At 33.3% G+C, this 11,933-nt stretch overlaps 1 protein-coding gene across 4 annotated transcripts; it reads right to left on the reverse strand.

The window, feature by feature from the left end:
* Nucleotides 1-5,245: 5,245 nt before the first annotated feature.
* Nucleotides 5,246-11,933, reverse strand: LOC109165331 (cyclin-T1-3-like). 4 transcript variants are annotated; one of them, XM_019314049.1, is made up of 8 exons: nucleotides 11,629-11,933; nucleotides 11,265-11,417; nucleotides 10,124-10,440; nucleotides 9,382-9,463; nucleotides 7,738-7,872; nucleotides 7,404-7,579; nucleotides 7,164-7,315; nucleotides 5,246-6,897 (listed from the first exon to the last, which is right to left on the reverse strand). In XM_019314049.1, the coding sequence occupies exons 3-8, from the start codon at nucleotides 10,348-10,350 to the stop codon at nucleotides 5,822-5,824; spliced, it is 1,848 nt and encodes a 615-aa protein (XP_019169594.1). In that variant the 5' UTR covers nucleotides 10,351-10,440; nucleotides 11,265-11,417; nucleotides 11,629-11,933; the 3' UTR covers nucleotides 5,246-5,821. The 4 variants fall into 4 exon arrangements, with proteins under 4 accessions (XP_019169594.1, XP_019169593.1, XP_019169595.1 ...); XM_019314048.1 differs by having other exon boundaries at nucleotides 10,124-10,358; nucleotides 11,265-11,435; XM_019314050.1 differs by having other exon boundaries at nucleotides 10,124-10,394; nucleotides 11,265-11,435.

The following is an 11,933-nucleotide window of genomic DNA, read 5'->3' on the forward strand; positions in this document are numbered from 1 at the left end:
TTGATGATTAGTTATTTTTATCATGTAGGTCACAATAAAAATGTCATCATCAAAATTTTGTGAGATAAAGTAAATGTTGGGAGTAGAATTTGAAAGTATGATGAGTAGTATTTTCCTAATGTAAATGCAACTTTATTTTATCGGTAAAACTCAAAAGAACAAGTGGGTAATGAATGTGTGTTCCCCATTTCTTGATGGCAAGATATGTCATTGTTATATCCCATGTAGAAAAATTTGCTAGGCACTCGGTTTATTTATTTATTTTTATTAAAAAAAATAGAAAAAAAAAAAAAAAAAAAGCAAAACACTTACATGCAGGCTGCAGCAGCGACGAGGCGGAGCCGCGGAGGATGGAGAAGAGCCGAGAGCGGAGGCAACACTGGACGGCTGGAGACGTCTCGTGTCGACGATTTAGGCAAAATGTGAATGGACTGGCAATTTTATTTTTTTTTAGCATTAATCGCTCAAAACGACGTCATTTTGAACGAATAATCCTTAAAAAAAAAAAAAAAAAAAAAAAAAAAAAAAAAAAAAAAAAAAAAAGGCATAAGTCGGCTTCGGCTAGACGCAGGCCGCGGAGAAGGCCGATTCTGGCGTTCTTTGACGCAGCCGGACACCGCCTAGAGCCTAGCTAGGCGTGATTTTTACAACATTGGTTATATATATCATTGATCAGGGTCCACCATAAACATTATGAACTTGGTCCAGATTATGTATATATAACATATAATTAACATATGATAACTGAATGTATATAATCTGTTAATTGAATCTAAATTGGCAAATTATTATGTGGACTCGAGTCCACCTTGTAAGGTAGAGCCGGGTCCAAAACTGCACAATTTATATACTGAATATTCATAATTTACATGCTTAATGTTCACAATTTGAATTGTGAACATTTAGTATGTAAATTGTAAACATTCAGTATATAAATTGTGTATTTTGACCCGAATCAATGGCATAACTATTGATCTAAATTAGAGTTTACAATATGCATAGAGAACTTTGGTCCACGATATAATTTGCACAAGACATGTCTATAACCCACTATCCAACATTATACATAGTAATATTATATGGGTGGCCACTTTTTATTTAATGATTTTTTTTTGAATTAATTTCACTTTTGGTCCTACGACTTTAGAGGATCTATCACTTTTGGTGCACAACTTTAAAAGTTTTCAATTTTGGTGCCTAACTTTGTTGTTTTTATCAATTTTGGTCCTTTCAACCAAATTGACGATGAAATATTGCCAGATTTTATATTTTTAGGGGTAAAATCGTCATCCCAAGGAAACATCTTCAATATCTAAACAAAATCACTCTAAAATCATATCTATAAGTGTTTGATCGATGAGAATAATTAGGAAGACGGACAGAAACTAAACACAGATCTATGAGATTTATAGCATCGACGATTGCCAAACTCTTATATTTCTCTTAACATGATTTTTCTTTTGTTTGGATATTGAATATCTTTCCTTGGGATGATGATTTTGCCCCTAAAATGTAAAATCCAGCAATATTTCGCAGTCAATTTGGTCGAAAGGACCAAAATTGATAAAAATAACAAAGTTAGACACCAAAATTGAAAAAATTTAAAGTTGTGCACCAAAAATGATAGAACCTCTAAAGTCGTGGGACCAAAAGTGAAATTAGTTCATTTTTTTTTTTAAGTAAAGAAGCTAATTCATTAATCATAGACTAAAAAGTTTACAATAAAGATCGTTGGAATGGTCAAACATTCCTTACCGTCAGTCATAGAAACAACTTCTTTAGCAATGCTACAGAAAACTTGATTCGCATATTGTTTCACAAATTTGAAGCTTAATTCGTTGGGGGAATTTAAAGCTTCTTTAATGATTTGGTCAAACATATCCAAGACTGACATTGGTTCAACAGTCTTGCACACCACGAGTATCTATTTCGGTTCTTCTATCCATTGACATTATCTTTATCGGGTTGAACTGCATATCATAGTTTAGATGAGTCTCTTTTTCATTGTCATGTTTCTCACCTAGGATGAGATTCACATACGCCATGACCGATTTTATCGTTTCACGCTTTATGAAAAAGAACTCGCCAAGTAAACGAGAGGAAGGAACTCGTCAAAACAACGAGAGAAAAAACATAGAAATTGCAAATAAAATTAAACCAGTAAAACAAAGCAAAAGGAAACAACAGTACGAAAACAAGGGAGTAACGACCGGTAGCGGTGGAGATGGAGGAGAAAAACGGTGAAGGCGGACGCTGTATGTGATAAAGATGATAGCAGGAGAAGATGATCAGACGTCGTCTCCGATCCGCTTGCTTCATGAAGGCCGCGGCCGTGTACAATACCAGAGACTTTTATTTAAATGGTTTATTCTATATTGATATACGAGTAACATATTTTGACTGATTAAACAAGATAGTCATAATGTTTACATTTTTTATTTTATTTTATAAAAGTATACTTATCATTTTCTATCGTGTGAACTGTGAAGTATGGCAGTGTTGGGGGCCACTGGGCACTACGTAGACTTTTCATCAGCGTCCAAAGTCACTCCAAACTCCTAATGCTGTGCAACGTTTGCCCACTTTCATTTTTCCACAAATTTTCCACAAACTTCCCACAAATACAAATGATTATGGCATCAAAGTTATATTTGGTAGAACTTATTTTAGACCTTATAATTTATTTTAAACTATAAATGAGTTATAATTTTGTTTGGTAAAATATAAAAAACTTAAATTAATAACTTATTTTGAAACACTATTAGAAGTACCGTCTCAAAATAAGCTCTTGAAATTTTATTTATTTTTGTTATCCTTATCCTTCATTAATCAAATTCTAATATCTTAATTTATCATTTCATGTCTTTTTACATTTATCAACTAATTAATAATTAATTTTACTAAACATTTTAATTTCAATTAATTAACTTATTATCTACTAATTTTTTCAACTTGGCATGCCAAACAAAGTCGAAATGGATCCATAATAATAATTATACATTTATCGAGTAACTAGACTTTTAAATGTATCCAAAATTTTACTAAACTTATCATTTTCCATATCACTTGCATCACCCACCAACCTGCATCCACTCCTCCCATCACATGAAGACAAACAACACAAATATTGAGAAATTTTAAGATGTTGATCGTAATGAGTATAATTTAAAAAATAAATAAATAAATAAAATAAGGAAAAACTTTAAAATTATATCAGATGTAATGGAAACGTTGTCCTCACGATTACACATGGTATAACTTCTAGAACTTTAAGTCATATCTAGTGTAAGGGGCACCAATGTCAATAAACACCGTATACTTTTCAATAATTTATATATTACTAAAATGAGAATATAAGATTTTTCTACTTGTCACAATCGGTGAAATTAAATTATTGAACTCCAAAAAATATCTGATAAATTGTAACAGACTCCCTTCACTTTTTACCACATTTTCTAATGGAAATGTGTTGGTCATTCAACCTTTTTCATTTAATGGGACTTTTAATTGGACTTTTAACTTACTAACTTCACAGCTCACGAAAGGATGCTAGGCAATGAAAAATGCGGACAAAAATAAAAAGCATTTTCCTTAATAGATTATACCTCCAGTAATAATTCCGTTAGGATAATTTGGCATATTATGTGGATTAAAATTCCTGACACGCTAAATAATAATAATAATAATAATAATCTACTAGTTTTTTACGCGCATTGCGCGATTGGGATAATGCCCAATGTCTATAATTAAATAAATATTTGAAAGTATATATTAATGCAAGATTATATATGAGAAGTTTATACATAAATAATTTAATGTCGAATTTCTTTATTTAAATATTTAACTCATAATATATGAATAAAATGTAATACAGGATATTCATTATAATTGTTACTAAATTTTTTTTAAATAGTTGTCAAGTATTTTTGTTGCAAAGGATTATATAGATCAAATCCGCTAATATAATTCGCTAACTGCTGATTGTCAAACAAGGACATTGCGAGGTAGTTTCTCAATTCAATTTGTTGTGTGATTTGAATATTCTCTTTGTCAACAAATCTCTCAAGTAGTTAATATGATTGGCTTAATTATTTTTTTTTAATTTTTTCATGGTATTAATAAAATATTTGGTAAATAAATATATAGCATTATTTTGTATTATAAATTTGATAATTAATAATAAAGAAAACACTGCATAAAAAATAATAGACAATGTAGTGAATATAATCAATTGATGAATTTGAATGTAAATAATATTTTTTACATTGAAGAAAAAATAAAGACAATATAACTAATGAAATTATTTCTTTTAATTAATTTATTGATAATGAATAAATTTTTTTGAATAAAGACATTGTAGGGAGGACAATGTAGTGAATATAATCAATTGATGAATTTGAATGTAAAGAATTTTTATATTGGAGAAAAATAAAGAAAATATAACTAATGAAATTATTTCTCTTATTTAATTTATTGATAATGAATATTTTTTTTAAATAAAGGCATTGTATAGACATATAATTCTAAATTATTAAAGAAATGCATATGTATTATTTTTTGTTGTACCTACTAAATTAGTATTTAATTTAATAAGAGTAAAATAGAGTAATAATTATGCCAACTTTGATTGGGATGGGGTTCGAACCTAAGACCTTTCTTATTGAAATCACTAAGTAAGTTAACGGTTAACTAACAGAAATTAACGGAAAAGATAATATTTAACGGAAAAGTTAACGGAAAATCATAAAATTAAGGATAAATTAGGAAATCTCAAAGAAAAATTAAAATCTGATCAATCTGAGCCATTCATTTGATTAAAAAATTTGACCGCCATTTTTTCTATCCATTATAGGTCTGACTCTCTTGAGCTCTTATTAGTATATATAAATATAGTAGATTTATCAATTTAAGTAATTTCTATAAATACATATGCAAAAACATATTTGTACAAAAAGAGAAAAACTAAAACAATAAATTGGTCAACAGCTAATAGGACCAATGTTCATATTTCCAGTCAACAGTGTCATTAGGCCGCTTATTTCGGCGAAAATATCATACGAAGTACTTAATTTGTTGTTAATCTGAACTGATCCCTATTGACAATTATGGAAAAAAAAAAAAAAAAAAAAAAAAAAAAAAAAAAAAAAAAAAAAACAAACATTGCTACAGAAGGAAAAAAGGTATAATATTAAGGGCAAAAGGTCATGAATGCCATCATTTATCATCATTTTATTTTAGGGTAAAATGAATATCAAAATATGCCTATTTCCATTTCTAAATCTATCTATCATTAAAGAAACTGGAATTCAAAGTAAGTCTTACATTTTTGGCATTAAATGAAACAAACAAATGACTAGTAAGCATTAACACATTCATGCAACTCCAATAGCCTATAGCCTAGATCTGCAGAGTAGAGTAGAGTAGACAGCATAATGGCAAAACTATTTATTTCTTTCCCTGTTCAGGTGCACACTCTAGTTCTGACAATCTTTGGATTTCTACCATATATGTTCCAATAGCAACAAGGACTGGCACCATAAACGCAAGCATGCATATAAGCAAGCATAGTGAATTGTGTCTATCATGTTCACAAAGTAAAAAGAGGACCAACATGGATACCTGGCCAAATCTTTCCTCAAAACTGACACTTTGTGTTTTTCTTCTATGAATAGAACCTCTCTCTCAGTGGTCGGAGGTTTAAGCTGTCTCAAAAAATTCTAGCAACCCAAATCACGGACATCCAATGCAACCGACTCTGGTTGAACATTCAGAATGACTGAGAAATGCTGCTGCTGCTGCTGCTGCTGGCAACAAACACATTTCACACATGATTCTCCTGCACATGCCTTTTGTGGTCTCTTTCTGAATAAGCAATTTTCCCCGTGTTTCTATCTTCTGGGAAGTCATGGTATGTGTGGTTGTGGGTCCCTGAGCCATATTCATACCTCTGCTTACCCTCCATAGGGGGGCTAGTTGCCTTTCGCTTCCGGTTGCTCAACTTTGGGGAATGATATCCCTTGTCAATATCATCATAAGGATCCAGCTCTCCCTCTTCCACATTATTGTCATAATCTGCATTACGCGATGGCTGCTCTTTCTTCACTTGGTACTGTCCATCTCCACCCCCATCTTGATGGGAACTTTCATGCTCTGACTTGATTGAAGATTTAGACCAGCTTTGTTTTCTTTCACGTTTGTTTTTTTCATTCTCGGCAGCTAACTCTATTCCATCCTCCAATTCTCTTTCAATGAGATCATCCTCATCCATGTAATCAACTTTCCTAGTTGAATCCCCACGGGACTTCCTGTTCCTCTCAAGTGCTGCTTTGACCTTGTCTTTGTCAATCTTTTTAATCACCTCCTGCGGTGATTGACCAACTGCACCATCCTTGCGCTCCAAAGCTCGACCATAGTACTTGTCCTTCAATTCCCCCTTATCCCTTGTTTCAGTTCTCCCAGCATTTCGTTCTCGGTCTTCTTCACCATGACTCCCAGGGTTTGTTTTTGACCTGTTTTGGATTTCCCCTCCACTCCCCTGGTGAGGCAAAAGCTCTCTTTCATGGCTGTGCTTTCCACTAGTCTCACCATCAGCAAAATGGTCTGAATTATTTTCCGCACTTTCAAAGTCATGACTTCGATCTTGAGCACCCCTAGGAGGCCCACCATTATTATCAGCATGTGACAGATCAGGAGTTGGCCTATGGGAAGCTGGCTTGGAAGGTCCTGCCTTTATAGGACCACCACCCTGTGAATTGCTGTTATTGGTCACATGATCTTCATTTGTGGCAGAGGATTTTACAGGTCTTTGGCTACCTGCAACACTTCCTTCTGCTTCGTTTGCTTGAGAAGGAGGTGCCTTGTTCTGTTCGTACAATTCTAGCATTTGGTTGCTCACCTCTGCAAGAGTAAAGTAACATAGTAAAAAAAGGAATAGCAATTTAATGCCTCTGCCATCTTTCACGATCCTCTCAATCCTTCAAACCCCCATTCAAAAACCCAAAAAAAAAAAAAAAAAAAAAAAAAAAAAACAAAAAAAAACCACTTAACTTCAAAAAACCTATTCAGAATATTTCTTCTATGATGAGCCATTATCATTGTAACAGTGGTTGTTGAAATATACGAATCTTATCTATAGCATAGTATATCCAAGGCAAAGCACCTACCCTCCAATTGCCGTGGGGTAACATCAAATTCCTGCCACCAAACCTTCTCACCATCAGATGGGAGTTTTACTTTGAGGAACTTGGCAGCAAGAAAAATGGCACCCGCTGCAATGTGGTGAGGCTTAAATTGCAAGCATAAAGATGTCCGAAGCCTGCACATGGCTTTCACCAGTCAAGATATAGATGGAAAAATGCTCATAGATTGATACCCTACAAAACTACAATAAGCAGCACTCCTACCCATCATTAACAAAATTCCAAGCAACTTGGGCAAGGGCATTTTGAGCAACCTTGAATTTCTTTATTGCCTCAACAAGGGGTTTATATGGATGATGCACATTAAGGTCAAAACCAAGAGTGACAAGGACCACCCTCTCTCCAAGCAAAGTTAGTTCTTTTTGTTGTTCATAGATCTCCTGCACGACATGTAAACATTTTCAGATACTTGTTCCATGACTAATCTGATTGCTTGCTAATAACTTGCCTAACCAATTTTGCTCAAGCAGAATAATGAACAGCAAAAACACCAGCAAGAGCATGTGAAAAGTACTACCATCAACAGAATAAACAATACCTTTTGCTTAATCCTTTCTTTTGCTCCTGGATCCTTTTTATTAATTAGCTCATATGAAACCATTATAACATCTTTCAAGGGACGAGGTGTTTCTTCAACCTTTCCAGCAAGGAACATACATACGGTGGCAACAATCTACAAGAGGCACAAATTCAATAAGGCAAGAATTTGTTAGTTCCAAAAAGCGACATTCAACTTCTCTCCCTTTTTGACCAATAGACATTTTAGCACACACCAAATCTAAAACATTATGATAGCAAATGAAGGTTTTACTATTTGTTTATATCCGGGTTTTTCCATGAATTTACCTTAAGTTTTGTTGGACGAATATGCCACCAAAGTTATAACATCAGTTTGCTTACTCTGTAAACTATGACCTGACTATCTTTCTTTAATTCTTCACTGATTTTCTGATGGTTCTCTTCACTTTCTTTGTTTATTCCTTCAGGTTTTGTGAGATCATATATTATTAATTATCTTTATTCCTTTCACATTATTTTATTAAATAATTTAAATATAATTATCATTTTAATATTATGCTTTGATGTTGAGCACCACACTTAGTGCAACGTGTGTATTACTAGTTTGTATAATTGTATATATCGATAAAGCAGACCAAATATTCAAAAACTCAGAGATCCTTCATAAACAAAATCATCCCAATTGGTTTAGTACTAAATGAATACAAGCCTAAAATATTTGTAACAGATATTCATGGAACAACAAAAAGAGAGCAACTAGTTTCAGCATAAACAATCCTAATTTTGACTGCAGTTTTTTCAGCTTTCCTACTTTTATAAGAAATAAGACCCTTAGAAGTAACAAGGGGAGTTCAGGATATGTGCCTAAATAGGCATGTCGAACTACCTGCAGAGTTAATGTTGCACAGCATCCAACCATGTAGTCATATACCCTGCTTAAAATTTGTCACTACAACTTTCATAGAAGGATCTAATGATCTAATAAATATGGCTTTGCCACTCAGTTTTACCATCATCCAAATTTGGTATTTAACATTTTATTTACGTCAATGAGTTAAAAATCAAGTTATATCCATCTTCATTTAATTTGTGAGTCTACAAATGAGCTTAGTCATTTAAGATAGTTTTGATGACAGAGAGAAACAATGAACACAAACACCTCCATTTTGGGATCATAACAATGTCACACTGTACAAACTACAAACATCCCTTCACACTCTAGCACATTCATAATCTGCATCCAGGCAGGACAGTTAAGCTTTGGTTCCACAATTGGGTTCATTCAAACACTTCCACAATACAAAATACAAATAATATTAACATTTAAATTATCCGCAGATACTAACAACAAAAAATAAAAATAAAAATAAAATCGGCAGTTAACATATCAAAAACTCATGCATATCCTCATTTGACCAAAAAGAAGAATTAAGTGGCATATTACGTATGTACATAAGAACAACTTATAACATGGTATACAAATACATTATATTCACACACAACCACATGTATATGTACAAATAGAAGGATTAAGTAAAGCTTGATGTGACATTAGGTCTCAAACAACAGTAGCTACCTCCTACCAGTGCATCCAGCAGAAAAAGGTGGGAGAATAATGATGAAAAATTAAATACATAAATGAACAAACAAAGAAATAACTTACCCTCCTATCGTTCTTCACATGAGATTGTCGAAGAAAGAAACGATGACAAAATATTATTGCTGTAGCAATAGTCACCTGAGGTCTGCATGTTAAAAATCAAACATCATATCACATCAAATGGAAAATTTTCAAGGATTTAAATTTTATGTACATAAAATATCATGTGAATATGTGATACCACTATTAAAACCTTTATCAACCACATTTTTATGTAACATTTTAACCCTGTAAGAACAGTCATACTAGTATAAGCATGTATTTTTATCTGGTAGAAACAAAAGGATAAATTTACAAAGTAAATTGTCAAGAACATATAAGAGTAACTATTACCTTGCTCTTCAAAATCTTTGTTGATTAAAAAACCATACCAAGTGACCAACTAGCCACAACTATTAAATAATCTTTAACACAAGAATTTCAGGTCTACATTAATTAAGCTGAATGCCTGAATGTGATTAGGCATTATCACATTAAAATATTATGTACTACAGTATAATGCTATATAGTATACATTTAAAATTGAACTATTCAATTCTGTGTACCCAGCAATCTCAAATCCCATGATATTAGGATATGAGATACAATACATAACCGAGTATATTTTAAAGCACCATCTTCAATTCAATGCAACCAGCAATGGACTATAAACAATTATAATGCCCCAAAAAATTTTCAAATTATTGTATTCATCCAAGAGAAAATAGGAAAATCAATGAAACAATCAGAAAAGTCAAGAACTCACACTTTAAGTCTCATGCCCAAATCTTGTAAGAATGTACAATATGATTTGCGCAAGTAAGTCTCTTTCTTCAAATCAATCCCATCTTGTCTAGAGGGGGAATCTTCTTCAATCTCCTTCCTAGAGAAATACCAGCGGCCACCACTTTCCTCTGGCATTTCTTGAGAGATCTTATAAGCTCCAGCTTCATGCACTCCATGGTTTGAGGAATCACCAGCCAAAGCAGCCATATGTACCACTTGACCCACCAAATTATGAACAAATTAAAAGGTCTCTATATACAACAGCAAATATTTACATGACCATCACCCAGCAATATCCTATAAATAAATTACACAAATTGAAGCCAACTTAATTAAAATAAAGGTAAAAGTAATCAAAAGCAACAATAAAGGAGATGAAACCTACTAAGAGATCTATGAGTATGAGCACAATCCTAAGTCTTGCATTCATCCCAGTGGGTATATTAGTAACAGCATCCTTTTACTTGTACAGCAAAAGAATTTTGTATCTAGACAAATAATTCACTTAATCTTCATGTTGCATAACTACCCAAATAACTAGCTACTAAATCCTAGCCAAACATAACATCATTATTACAAGCAATACTCTTCTCTTCCCTATAGGTCCTTATTAAAGCAGAAAAAGCATGCAACATAAAGTACGAATTCATTTATCAGCACTACTATGCCAAACCAGTATAACTGCACAAGGGGACATCCACAGTTAGGTCACCTGACACAAGGGTTTCCCATTTGACCTAATGTGAGCTCCTTAACTATCATTATTCTCTTTTCTTCTTTGTGTTGTTTCTCTTCTAAGCCTTTTACTCCTGTTTTCTCCATTCAGGTGTATGTGTAACCAAAAAACAAACAACTTCAAAGCAAATAAGAGCACATTTCATAAACCATGAAAACCAAAGATGCTGTAAAGTAGCATCCCCCACCCCCAACCCCAAAACCACCCAAACATCTAAGGAAATTATTAATTAAAATGAAGAAGTAGCAATCATCCACCCAAGGCAAAATCAGATGACAAGACTGCTTATTTAAGGAACACAGGATACATATTAGCGTCATTGCATCAACAAACCAGAAAATTCAGGCAATAAGTAAACAACAAATATCAATGAGAAAATACTAACCTCAAAAAAACTCTCTTGCAGTTAAATCACTGATGCTGAGAACCAAAATAGCACTAAAAGATGAAAGTGACCTTTTATGCCTGTCTCGTACTCACCGGGATAGCAAATGCTGACGGGCCAATAATTAGGGTTCCTCTCAATTAGGCTACCGCCCTGCAACACAAGATATAGCTAGAAGAAAGAATCAAAATCCCAAAAAGAATTGGAAAAAAACGCCTTCTGAAAACACCTAAACTTGCAAAAATCTATAATTAACTAAGAAAATTCGGTATTTTTCGAAGAAGAAAAACGAAACTATAAATAAATAACACACAAACAACAACAATAATAAAGAATCAATGAATAAGCTTAAAAAGTGAGGTACCTGAATGAGGTCTGCGACAACACAATCAATTCACGGGTTGAGCCCTAAGGAAACCCAAAACCGAAGCCCTAGAAAAAATTTCTTGTAAAAATTTTATAAAAAAATAAAATTCTTAAACCGCTCTAGTCTTCTACGAATGACGGCGCCGTCGCCTTCTTCACCCTTCCGCGGCGAAATCCAACGAGGGACGGGCTGAGAAGAGCCGACAGAACTCGGACGGCGTGGCTGACTCGATACTGACTCACTCGACGGAGAAGAGAGGAGAGGGTAGCGGGGCAATAGTGAGATTATGAGAAACAGAGAAG

The sequence above is a fragment of the Ipomoea nil genome, unplaced genomic scaffold (genome assembly GCF_001879475.1).
Source record: "Ipomoea nil cultivar Tokyo-kokei standard unplaced genomic scaffold, Asagao_1.1 scaffold3069, whole genome shotgun sequence".
NCBI classification, from domain to species: Eukaryota; Viridiplantae; Streptophyta; class Magnoliopsida; order Solanales; family Convolvulaceae; genus Ipomoea; species Ipomoea nil.

Bases quoted from the DNA above. Each gene is read 5' to 3' on its own strand.
- LOC109165331 (XM_019314049.1), bottom strand. From the start codon at position 10,350: ATGGCTGCTTTGGCTGGTGATTCCTCAAACCATGGAGTGCATGAAGCT. The intron at 9,464-10,123 runs GTGAGTTCTTGA...TTTAACATGCAG, and splicing joins TTGGGCATGAGACTTAAAGT to ACCTCAGGTGACTATTGCTA. The intron at 6,898-7,163 runs GTAGGTGCTTTG...TTACTCTTGCAG, and splicing joins TACCCCACGGCAATTGGAGG to AGGTGAGCAACCAAATGCTA.